The 13,008-nt window shown below is 44.0% G+C and overlaps 1 protein-coding gene across 4 annotated transcripts in view; it reads left to right on the top strand.

The window, feature by feature from the left end:
- tcf12 (transcription factor 12) overlaps positions 1-13,008 on the top strand; it is a 52,370-nt gene that overhangs the window by 25,896 nt on the left and 13,466 nt on the right. For all 4 annotated transcript variants that reach the window (XM_076024821.1, XM_076024810.1, XM_076024802.1 and 1 more), the window contains 2 exons: positions 11,816-11,915; positions 12,762-12,901. In XM_076024821.1, coding sequence (XP_075880936.1) covers positions 11,816-11,915; positions 12,762-12,901 — 240 coding nt within the window. The remainder of the gene's footprint in view (positions 1-11,815; positions 11,916-12,761; positions 12,902-13,008) is intronic.

Genomic DNA, 13,008 nt, shown 5'->3' with positions numbered 1-13,008 from the left:
CGTTTTTACATGCTCTTGTCTCGGTCTCGGCAGACTCAGGATTTTTGAAGACAGGTTGAGACTCAGCCAGCACTGACATGACAAATAATACATGAAAATAGAGCTTTTGTTTAACCCCCTCATTCACAGAGCCATGCAGAACCTTGCAACCTTATACATTTCCACCACGAGTGAGATGAGATGAGTGCATTTTTAGAGTTGAGCTCAGACATAGAAGGTTTTGATCAGGCTTGGCATGCCATCATTTTCAGTTCATTTATTTTTTTTAATTTTATGAAGCAGAGTTGTTTTTTGAAAATGTTCAAAATAGCTGTCAAAGCAGCATAATATTAAGGAAAACAGATTTTTTGGGGGATATATACAGTCTTGGTCTTGTCTTGGTCTCGATGCTCTCTAGTCTTGATAACGTCTTGGTCTCGGTTGATGCGGTCTTGACTACAACACCAGTTATTACCAGCCGCAACTGGCACCGCGACGGTTTTCCCTACCCAGCATCGGAGACGCGTGGAGGGGAAGCCACACCTGGAGTCAGATTTTCTGGAGGCATTGCTGGAGGCAGCTGTGCGGAGAGCCTGCAGTGTACCTGTAAAGCATGAATGCAGCTGCAGATGCCGCTGAAAGCTTTTGCTTGTGTAAGCAAGCGTGAGAGCCTCACCAGAGACCTGAATGGCTGCTTGATTTGGGAGGGAAAAAAAAGGGAAAAAAAAAAAAAAAAAAAAAACCTCAACGCAACACTTCCTATCATTATGTTTACTGCCGGGAATTTTTTTTTTAATCCCCATTCCCCCCCCCCCCCCCCCCCCAATTCCTCATCCCTCAGTCTAAAAATAAATATTGAGCTTTTAAATAACGTGAGTGATGCAAGTTTGCAAGTCCAAGCGTGATTTGTGTGTGTACACGACCTGATGGCGGAGGGAGGGGAATCAAAATATTTACGGGAGCACATCCTCAGTGCGTTTTGATTTTGACTCTGCAGAGCGCCGGGAAGCAAAGGCTATCTGTACAGGCCAGCTGGTGATTGCAAACATTTAAATACTTCTTGACTTTTTTTTCTCATCTTATACACAGACACTTTCCTCCCTCCACCACACACACACACACACACACACACACACACACACATTTTCCCTCTGTGGTCTGCTGCCTATGTAGACATGGGATACTGCAGATGTGGTCTAATGTTGCGCTGCGTTCGCTCAACAAATTATTCGTGCCAAATGTCGGCGCAACGTCCAAAGTGATTTTTTTTTTGCCAGCTGCTTTTGAGTGCGTGGCGTGTTGACAGGTGGACAGAAGCTCCAACCCGGAAGTGCTCTCTCTCTCTCTCTCTCTCTCTCTCTCTCTCTCTCTCTCTCTCTCTCTCTCTCTGTCTCTCTCTCTCTGCTTTCGTTACAGTGGACAGACACCTCGGGGATAATTGGCTCCCCCTGCACAAAGTGACTGTACGAAGCGAGGCCGACGGACGGCGCCATTGTTGTGTGTGTGTTTTGCGTGCGTGTGTGTGTTGTCAGACGGCGGGTCGTGCTGAGGGATGCTGATGGGCAGCTGCGTGGGCACCTGTCTGACTGGATGGTTGAAGACAGGGGAGGAGGGAGCCTCGTGGCTCGTTGGAGGCAGGGGCGCGGGGGGGGTTGCATCTCGTAGGATATTTATGGGTAGCTACAAGGGCATTGTGTGTATTTGCGCGCGTTTGCCTGTCTGCGTGTCAGCGTTGTGTAAACAGTGCCCCCCACCCCCCCCCCCCCCCCGCCTACCCACCTCCCCCAAACTCTTGTCAGAGGCGCAGCGGCTCGATGTGACACTTCCTCCCTGGCTTTGGTGAAGATGTGGCTGCGGGATGAGAGAGTGAGGGGTGGTGGGGAAGGGGGGGGGGGGGGGCAAAAAAGTGGTTTCAGTCCCCCTCCTCCCTCTCCCCCTCCCTCAGGGAGTTTTGCAAGCGAGAACTCTTTGAGTGTGGATGACAAAATAGATTGACGTTTGCTTTTGACAGATCACTCAGACAACCTTGTTCCTGAGAGTTCAGTACGGTGTGAGTTGAGGAAAGGAAAGGAAGTCTGCCCTAGGCCTCTAATCTTAAGAACTGCAATGTTCCTTGCAGTGCTGTCTGTGGCACGACAGTCAAAAATACATTTTCGCTCCATCCCTCTCCCTCGGCTCAAAGACAAGAGGCCCTAAATTTGTCGATAGGTATCAGGAGAGGAAGCTCCATCTCTGGCCTTTGGACCACAGCAGGTCAGCAGATAGAGTGTTACTCGTGTTGGTAGAGTAGAGTTCATTTAAATAGCTTGAATAAACCCATATACAGCATTAACTCTGTAATGTAAAATGAAGTGCATGTGTGTATTTTCTACGACAGGCATCCTGGAAATTCAACAGATTTTCTTATAAGTGTGCATGAGTCACTAGACAGATCGCTGACACCCGCTCCAGTGTCATTATGGTGTGAGCTTGTTGAAACCAAGCAGTGAACGGGAAGGAAAACATTAGCTCAGTTTGAAGACCAACATAGTTTTTCTGGCTGTAAAGTCAGATTTTCCAAACTGTTCAAACAGGAGTGCGCGCTTGGTTTGCAGCCCTTTCCAGCTAGTTAACTTTTATTACGTAAGAATATATAGTTGCTCTGGTTGTTGTCAACTAAATGTCAAGGTAAAATAGCATGCAAGTAATCTGATTTCACTTCTTAAAGTTTTATTATTTGTTAAACCGCTTGAATGCGACTTTATATAGACACTAGTTTGTAAATCATTACGTTGTCATTAATTCAAATAAATGTTCCATTTTGGGCTGCTCATGCTAACAAAGATAAACTCAACAACTTAGGAAATGTTGGACTATTTTTTGGAAGCACTCAATTATTTAATAAAAAGCCTATTCAAGCAACCCATGTGTAAATAAAGTGGTAGGCATAAATTAAACCCGGTAAGTAGCATGTACGGTGATTACCGTGAACCGTTAGCATCAATGCTAACACTAGTGCTAACCCGCTAGTTAACACGTTAACACCACATTCAACCAACAACACTCACCAGTTCCACTGATAAAAATTGCGCTCAACGGCAGCAACGGACTCCCGGTGGACCATAAGTTCTATGGCATAAAGAAAAGATGTTTGGGGACGAACCTGCTCGTAGCTGTTCACTAGCTTCCCACACACGTAGAAAAAGAGAGGTAGGGATATATAGTGGATTTTTACCTGGGTTACACATGTGTCTACTGAGTAACCAAACAAAGACAGGGCATCAGATCTGTCGCAGAAGATTCTCATCTTCTGCTTTGTTTCATTCAAAAGGCCACAAATTTATGCGTCACTCATTGGCATTTACACCAATGCTGCCAACATGATGTCTTTCTAAAGACGGGCTTCTCCCAGTGATCAAAAGCAAGCTAATTTAGCTTTGTACCACACTTACAAGGAACAGTTTGTCATTATACAAGCCAGATGTCAAATTACACACAAAGAATTTGTGCATGATATCAATGAAAATGAGCCCCACATAAAAGACCGTGCTGCAAATCTAAAAAAAATGGCTAATGATGTCTGATCGTTTGGTCAGCTTGTACATATAACGTGTGAAGTTAGTTCCACTTGAACAAGAACTAGCTGTACTTTTCCCACTCGTGTGTATTTTTCCATGGTAAAGAAACAATCGTATTGTGGGACAACATCCCACAGAGGTCTACAATGCAGTGACCTGACTCTGCTTAGCAAACTCCCCAGAGATGACCTCATTTGATGGCTGATTAGATAGACACCCTTGGTTTGACAGGGATGATGCTGAGCAGTCCCAGCCACCTCTGGGACCCGGTGCTTTGTGTTTATCTTTGTTTGGCCCCGCTGAAATTTACCACTGACATTAGAAGCTGCAGATAATGGAACAGGCAAACATGTCAGAGGCTTGACCTCTTTCATCTGCGCGGAGAACAAGGAGTTAAAAGGATAGAGAGCGAGAGAAAAAAAAATATAATGTACAGATTAAAGTCATTACTCCCATTCGGGCCTGTTGTATATTTTCATCTAAGGCTTGCGTGAGTGGCATTAATGCAAACCTTGACTAAGATCACTGGCAGGCTGGAGTAGGCCGCCTGTCAACAATCACCAGGGTAGTGTGTTTTATATTTAGAGACCATTTACACCATGCTGCTATGACCTGGATAGTGCTTAATTGAACCACATGAACCTGATGTTCTATTGCGTCATTGTCTCTTGTAGCAGACTCCTTGTGAGTTGTGTTGTATTATTTTGGTGTCATCTTGTCTCAGACAAACAAACAGGCAACAGATTTTCCACCGTTTCATGGCATTGTTTGTGAAATGTTGTGGTACGTTTTTGTATCTGCAGAGGTGAACGAGAGTTTACTTTATTGGCATTTGCAAAATTAGTCACATGACTACATTATATGTATTTTGACAGCGCCATTAATAGCTTCTTGATTGAAACAACCTGGTTTCCTTTGTGGTGCAGTTTCTCCGTTACCAATAGGGAAGGCTGTTCCATCTTATAAATGACATGAACTGAAAGAAATGCACTCATTGCTGAATAATTTCATATTGTAATATTGTTTGTTAATCATGAAGCCACACCAATGCCATCACATTTTCTGTTTTATTTTCTTCTTATGACTGTCATTAAGATGGGATTTGAAACATGAGCTCAGCGTCCAGGAATAATCCTTTTGTTGCTGCCTAGTGTCATTCTCTGTGGAAACACTAATGGCTTTAAAAAGAGCTTTGGTATTTCACTTAGAGGGAACAGTTGACATGTCGTGGAACATCTTTCTATTTACACTTACAGACCAGTATTGTTTTTAGGATGTTTTGGGAGAAACGTTTCCTGTTGTTGCAAAGCTCCAAGCCTGCTGAAAAACATCAGCACTATGAAAGACAAAAGAAAGATAATCTTATCACAACTTCCTTTTTGGCAGTTGTTTGATAATAATAATAATTAAAAAAAATAGTATGTTTTTAAGAAACCATACATCCTGGGTTACAAATGTATTAATTTTGGTGAAGTTGTGAATAAAAATGTAAAGTAAGCGTTTAAAATTCAGATTTTCAAGAATAGCAAATAAAGAGTGAGTAGTAAAGTATGAATCAGAAACTTTCCTGACTAAATCTCATACATGTATTATATGCATGCAACTCATATAACTGCTTCCTCCTGCTCTATTAAGAAGTTGCTAAAAAACAAAACAAAAAAAAGCAAAACAACAGAAGACAAAAGTCCCTAAAATACCCAGATTAATAGTAATATTGAAAACTAGCCTATTCATGAGAAAGCTTTGAGGTTGTGAGGGTGCGGTTTAAATCCCCAGCGCACCCACACTTTCCAAGTGAGCCCACTTTAATTAGAAACAGAGCCTCTTACAGGAAACAATCTTCCTGTCTGATGACATCATCGCTAAATCCACTGGGGTGAGAAGGGGGTGGTGGTGGGGGGGGTGACCTCAGCTTGTGGATTCGCTCGGTGTTTCTCGACACCCAAACAAAACCCGGGGAAAGCATCCTGTGCCGACGACTGGAGAAGTTGGGTGTGGTTGAGCCTCCTTCCCCTCCGGTTGCGAGGCTGATTGGAAGTTGTCATCGCTGTATCTGTTTAACAGACACAAGAGGGCATTAAAAAAAAAAAAAAAAGATCATTTACATATGTTTTCATTGGCATGAATTAGTTTTTTTTTTAATGTATGTGTCCTATATTTTGCAGGTCCTCTTTCGTGTAGTTTGTATCCTGCCTCCACTTATTGCTCAGAATTTGCCTTCAGTTCTAGTTCCAGCAGTGCCTTTTTAGCTTTTCATATTTTTGGGATTTTTGGGATGTTGCTTACTCTCTTTAGTTGTGTTTTATATTTTAGATATATTGCTGCCATCCATGTTCTCTATTTTATCTTAGTTTAAGCACTTTTTGAAATGTTGCACTACTCTCATGTTTTTAAGCACTGTAAGCACATTGAGATCATTTGTTTGATGTAAAGCACAGTTAAAATAAAATTCATTATTATTATTATTATTGTTATTATTATTATTATTATTGATTATACTGAATTTTATTTTTTCCAACGACACGTCAGTGATCCAAGACAACTTTTGAAAGAGGGTTAAACTGAGGGGGGGGGGGGGGGCAAGAAACAGAAATTACCCTCACTGCTCATGTATTTGCTTTACTGCTCAACATATCAGTGATCTTGTCAAATGAATTGGTTACGCTGCAGCAACTAACTTCCCAAATGCGTCCCACTTTGCACGGTGTTCATTAGTCGTGGCTGCACAGGAGGAATGCCTCTCCTCAGTCACTTCGAAACGCAGAGAAAGAATCCAAGTTGCGTCTCCGGCTGAGACAGACGAAATGCACTGGCTGTGATCTGCGGGAGCCACTGCTGGCGTGAAACGCTGTTATGATTTTCCAAACCGCTGCCCATTTGTGCCGACTTTCATGTCTTCTCTCCCTTAAAATGCTGCGTCGTGCGTCTGGACTTGCTTTGCAGCTCTTCAAACACAGGAGGTCGTTACCATTTTTCCTTAAAGCGTGGTCTTGAAACAGGGCCAGATAGAAAACGGTAACCTCGTGTAGGGACGGTGTTTTGGCCCAGTTTGAAAGCGTGTTGGAGAAGAAAAGGGGATAAATAATAAAAGGGAAGGTATAATAGAGGCCCAGGTTTCTTGAGGGGGGCGTGGCGGTGGAAGCTTTTATCTCTCCGTAACAATGATGTTCTCGTTGAGTCTGCTGGCCGTTGCCTCGTCCAGGAAGATGGCAGCGGTAGACTTGAAAGGCTTCTGTCAGCCTGCACAGGCAGGACTCCTCTCTCTCCTCTGTCTGCCTTCTCTCTTCATCCTACCTGTCTTCGTCTTCTCCCTTCTTCCCGTCGCCACTCCCCTCCCGCTCTCCCCCCCACACATGATAGAGGTTACAGGGATCTGTGTGGCTTGCGCTGACGGTAAACCCCTCCAACAACCCACCCCCACCTCTGCCTGCGGCCTCCAGGGTTTAGGAAATGGAGCATTATTTTCACGCTGTGATGTCACAAGCCAGCCCCCCCTTTGCAGCTGTTGCAGCCTTCACCACTGTTTTGTTTTTTTTTGTCACTTCTTACCAAAACGTTTCACTGTGCCGACACATGGCTGCTAATAATAAGATGGCTTTTTGTTCTTCTGTTATCCTTGATCTGGATTCACAGTTTCAAACATGTTTTGTTTTGTTTGTTTGTTTGTTTTTCTAAAATGAGCTTTCACTTTGTCCCACTAATGACTCCTAATTGGTGTGTGAGAACAGGTACACTGTGCTGCCAGATGGTCGCGCTCTTACAAGCCATATCCTAACTCGATGCTTGTGGAGTCGATTAAGCTTGACAAAAACAAAAAGATTAGACACTTGGGATTAAAACGCATGGAATGGAACGAGTTCTCTTTTCTTTTTACTCACATGTGGAGTTTAAACCACACGTTATGAAATCTTACTTAGAACTAAATTGTTTTTTTTTTTAAAGGGGGGTTGGGGGGGGGGGGGCAGAGAGTGGAGGGGTTCCCCTGCAGAAATCTGCATTTCATGCCTGGAATTATTTCCACCCCCCCCCCTTTCTAAATCCGCTCACACATTTGTTTTGTGTCCCACCCACTTCCCTTTATCTTTTTTAATGCCCACACCGCCACAGCGCCTCCCTCCCCCCCTCGCCCTTTTCCTCTTTGCCTCAGCACTTAGAGGCTTAAGAGAGAGGGACGTACCACGCCAGCCACTCCCTTCTGACAGACACCCCCTCCGCTCGGCGCGCAGTGGTGCAGCCCTGCTTTGCATAAGTTTCCTCTGAGTGGGTCGTGTGTGGAGGCCGGCACTGGAAGAATTATTGGTCCCTTTTGAACGCTTTGGATGTACGTGTAGAGAGGAAGCCCTGTGTGTTGCTGCAGTGTGTCTTCATCACCCTCACAGTTGAAGCTATCATGTATTGCGCCTACCCTGTCCCTGGAATGGGCGGTAACTCTTTAATGTATTACTACAACGGGAAATCGGTGAGTACTCTCTTTGGGAATGTGCATGCTAGATGCAGAAGTGCTGGGGGAAAGTGTGTCCAGAGTGTCCGTCTCAGTCTGCTTGTCCACCTGAGTGTCCCCTATGATGTGTTTTTTTTGTACTTGCATCGTTCTCTTTGGAAGCACGTGTTGTGTTTGTTTGAATCCTCGTCCTCAAGGTCACTTTTCTCCAATTTTCCACGGCAGAATTTAAATCTGCGTGACAGTGAAATTAAAGTATACAAGCTTTTTATTTTATGTCCTGCTGCTTCAGACCGTAACTGCACAGTTGCTGAAATATTGATCGCATGAATAAATGGTGTCATCCTGAGAACTTTTCTCCACTCATAAAGAAGCTGTGTGGCAGTAGGAAAAACTTTTTGCAGCCTTGAATTTATTTTTGCTGGCTGCTTGCTCGAGCTCTGAGACAGGGTTGAAATAATAACAAGTGGGAGTCTGGGAATGATTAAGGGAAAGAGTCTGCCTGTTGAGGTTAGACTTTCCTGTTTGCAGATTGAGCTCCAAGCACCAGTGTTGTTGATGTTCCATCTGTTTTTAATCACGTTGGCATTTTTGACACCACAGGGAGCCTAATGTGATTTCTGATCTTCTCCGTAATGACCACTTTTTTTTGTTTCCTTTTTTTTTTTTGGACAGTTCTCTTGTCAATAAGCAAATCATTGTGTGACTGTGCGTGTGCTGAAGCTGCGCGTGTTGGATTCGCGGTGGATTGACGAAGAACATTCTTCTGCAAAATGTGCTTCTTTTTGCCGCAACGGTAAAAGCAAATCCGCTTGGTTTGTGAATGTAGTCAAGGACATCGTCATGACTAAAGCTGATTGAGCTTTGAAGCACATTTGATTAATCCTCAAGTTACGATGCGGTCATAAGCACGTTACACAGACGGAATCCACCTGTCATTGCCTCTGCTAATTTTGTTGTTACGTAAGGGGCTTGTGAAGGTAAATGAAAGGGTTTGTGCTTCATGATGCTTTGTTTTAAAAGTCGTCTTGCTAGAGTTTGTTGTGTAACTTCCCCCTTCATTCATTACAACGTTTTGTCTTTGTTCCTGCCGCACAAGAGATGTCTTTGATCTTTTTTCATATTAAGTATTAACAGGCCGAGTTGCGACGCGGAGACAATTGATTGCACGTGGGCAGGCCAGTGCAAACTTTTTGATCAAAAGCACTTGTTAAATAAAACGCAGAAACTTTTTTTTTTATTATTTTTTTTATTCATTTAATTGCAAAAGCTCGTCGCTTATTCTTTGCATCAAATTGATCCCCATTAATTTGTTGAAATGCGGAACTCCAAAGCAGGCTCACCATCTGGAGCACTGGGAGAATTCACAGTGGGCCATTGGCTTGTGCGCTGGTGGCACGGTACCAGTACAGATGGAACAACTCACTGATCTTTCTTCAGCTGCCCATTATTGAAAACAAAAAAATTGCAGTGAAAGCCCTGCGGTGATCGTTAGACCATCTTCCTCTCGTTTTGCTTCACGGAAAGCTTCCTCTCCACAAGTGGAATGTCTTAAAATTAGACAAGTAAAAGAGAAAAAAGGGACAGAAACTTGTGTGTTGTTGGCCATTCTTATTGTTTAGCAAGTGCAATGGATTCTGCCGTGCTATGCATAGGTCAGAGCTTATCATCCTAAGCTCATCGTGACACATGTTGCACGCTCTGCTGCATGTGCAACGTGTTTTTTTTCGTCGGTGGTTGGGCGGGGGGGTGTTGTTGTTGTGAAGGAAGTAGGTAGGGTCGTGTGGGGTCTATCAAGTCTAATGTATTAGATGCACTTTGCATGAGAAAATAAGAAGCATCAGTGTGTCAATGATTTTAACGGTAAAGGTGAATTTATTCTCCCGTGTGAATGCTGTTTCTGGCTCCCAGAAGGTCGTTGGCCATCAGAATAAGCACTTCAAATGAAAGTGCTTGTATGAGGAAAAATTAATCGTCAACATTTTTCAAACTTTTTTTGAACAACTTGTGAAACAGCTCCTCTCTGAGCAGGCCGAGCTAAAAGGTGGTCGACAAAGATTCTCGTGTGGTATATTGAAGCTTTGAAGGTTTTCTTTGTGACTTGAGCTGAAACGTCAACGAGATGATCTGAGTACAAAACTGACATACTACACATAAAATATTGGGTGTGGCTTGACTTTATTTCACTTCTTTAATTTTTTTTGGGCTGTCAGCCACTTGTCAAAGATCCTTGTGAGTCCATAGCTGTTGGGTTAGTGCTAAGATTGGTAAATGTTGAAAATTGAAGCTCTTTGGTCACTCTGTCGTAATTAGCTAGGGCCTAAAAGAAAAAGAAAAAAAACTCCCCTCCTTTTCCTGTTATGTTAGATTAAGGGCTTGCATGGTAAGATTTGATTTTTAAATTGCTTAAATTCAGCGTGGATAGGCAGACAAAATTACGTTTGTGTCATTGTGAGCAGCGTGAGTGGCAGCTTTTAATTAATGATCTTGTTAAAGGAAGCCCAGCCAGGCCCTCTGTGCCATCGGCTGGTGGAATGAGGCACCCAGCGCTGGGATGGTTTATTAATGCCTTGACTGGCTAGCCCAGGGTAAAAAGGACAATTATCATTATCCACTGCCATATGCTGCCCATTGAACGCCTGACAGAATAAAAGACAAAAGCCCAGGCTCCAGTGCGAGGCTAACCTGAGAATCTCCCTGGAACTAGTATCAACCCGAGTCACATGTGTAAGCTGGAGGACCCATGAGAGCCCCACCCTTCCCAGAGCGCTTTAATTACACACCCAGACAGCAACACGCTCGCTCAGCAAAAGCCCCGACGGCCCCCGAGCCCCTGTTGTGTTTATGTTACATTCATGTTTATGCGAGTGGCTGATTGAATTTCTGCGGTTTGGGTTCTGTGTCACAGGATGACTTTAAAACATAAACCAAACGTTCCCATCGCGTAAGCACACTCGAGAGGACGGCGCAGGCGTCCGTGGCAGCGCCGCGGCACAAACGTGTCATTAGGGGTGATTTATCAGGGAGTGGTTTACGGACCGGAGGTGTGCAGGTGGACCGTAGCTGGCATCCCTGGCTCTGATTAGCGTAAAGCAGTGACGGGTGCAACCCGGGCCGGGTCTGTCCGTGGGAGGGAGGATTTGTTCCAACCTTCCCTCCTCCGTGCGTCGTCTTCCTCCCTCCTCGTCCTCCTCTCTCCTCCCTCCCTCCATCTGGAGTGGATGAAGTCAGAGACCACGTTGCTGAGGTTCTGGCCGTCGGTCTCTTTGATCCTTTCCGCACTAGCTTGGCACACACACACACGCACGCACACTCTCACAGCCGTACAACAGCGTGCTGGTTGTGTGCGTCCTCTCCACCACCGGCAGCTTGCAGGTAAACACGTAAAGAGAGCAAAGCAAGCCGTTTCTGTACTTATTTGGTGTCTTCTTCTCCCTTTCTGGGAAGGCTGTAATTTGCAAGGCGTTTAATCTATGCATGTAAGTGGGTATCATTATACTTCCATTAGAGGATGACTTGATCTAAAATGCTAATACCCCTGATAATCCACTCCTCCGCTCATGAGCCTGATTGCTTGCGAGTCATTAAAGGCTGTGCACATTCTACATGTGTTCTTGAATCTGGAAGGTCGCATCCTTTACATACTTAACCCTCGCGACATTTATCGTCTTTGCCCTTACTCGATATATATGAGCCTCATTATACTTGATAGCGCTGTGTTTGACAACCATATCTGTTTTCTTTGCAAAGCCCCCCCCCCCAAGAGCTCCTCAAACAGACTTTTGCTGCACGGCAAGTGGAAGCCGTCTCAGTGACAACATGTGTGTTTTCATGGCAGGTTTACGCACCATCCCCGAACTCGGACGACTTCAACAGAGATTCTCCATCCTACTCTTCTCCCAAGCCCTCCGGCAATATGTTTGCAAGCACTTTCTTTGGTGAGTTCAGTTCCAAAAGCGAGAGCACGTTTTACCTTTCGAAGACGATTTGATAGGCAAGTGTTGATATCAGCAAAAAAAAAAAAAAAAAAAAGGTGTAAAACTCCATTTACGGCCTGCTGACTCGCAACACTGTAAACTTCCTTAGTGTGTGACCATTTGGGGTCATTGTGGATGGGGATGTTGAGTCTAACCCAAGAAAGCTTCGTAACAATCAGACATTTCAGATTTTACTACTTTTAACACTTTTCTGTATGTGTTAAGTGTCGTTACTCTCTGCCTTTTGGCTTTGAATGAATGATTGACTTTATTTTTAGTCACGACAAAGCAGAAAAAATGAAAGGTTTAACATTAAAGATCACAATATGTAACCAAAAAAAGGTTACATATCTTGTCTATATCTTTCTGTCTTGTTATATTGTGTTGTCATGAGCATACCAACGCATATTCCTATCCACTGTATTATGACCCAAACTGCTTTTACATCCTATTCAACTCTCCTGAAACTCAGCATGTTGTCTTGAGAGTTGCACAGTATTACAAAACATATAACAAGACAAGAGTGGCCCTGTGCATCATCTCCATTAGATACACTTTCTTAAAATATCGCTATGACTACGATGCAGAAGGCTTATTTAGTTGGTTTTGGGTGTGTGTGTGTGTGTGTGTGTGTGTGTGTGTGGGTGAGATCCTAGCTGTGTTTCCCAAAAGCAGCAATAGCAAACAGGACTCATTGGCTGTAAATGTCCTCAAGGCTTAGCAGGGTTGGAGGTTAGTCAACTGATGACACAGCGTCAAAACAAAAGTATTTTCTGTAAACAAGAACCGTCCTTTATTTTTCCTTAGATGGAAGCCACAGTTCGTCCGACCCCTGGAACTCGTCCAATGGGATCAGTCAGCCCGGTTATGGGGGGATGCTTGCAGGATCTTCATCTCACATGGCACAGTCTGGAAACTACAGCAGCCTGCACTCACACGACCGTTTGGTAAGCATGTGGTGACACCTCAGCGTATACATCAGTGATAAATGACTGATTTTTTTTTTTTCCCGCCTTCTCCTTGACGCCAGCGTAAACAATCCAGCACATCTTGT

The sequence above is a fragment of the Nelusetta ayraudi genome, unplaced genomic scaffold (genome assembly GCF_046127955.1).
Source record: "Nelusetta ayraudi isolate G7.1 ecotype Tasmania unplaced genomic scaffold, CSIRO-AGI_Nayr_v1 ptg000002l, whole genome shotgun sequence".
Taxonomy (NCBI): domain Eukaryota; kingdom Metazoa; phylum Chordata; class Actinopteri; order Tetraodontiformes; family Monacanthidae; genus Nelusetta; species Nelusetta ayraudi.
This window is presented reverse-complemented; position numbering and strand designations above follow the sequence as displayed.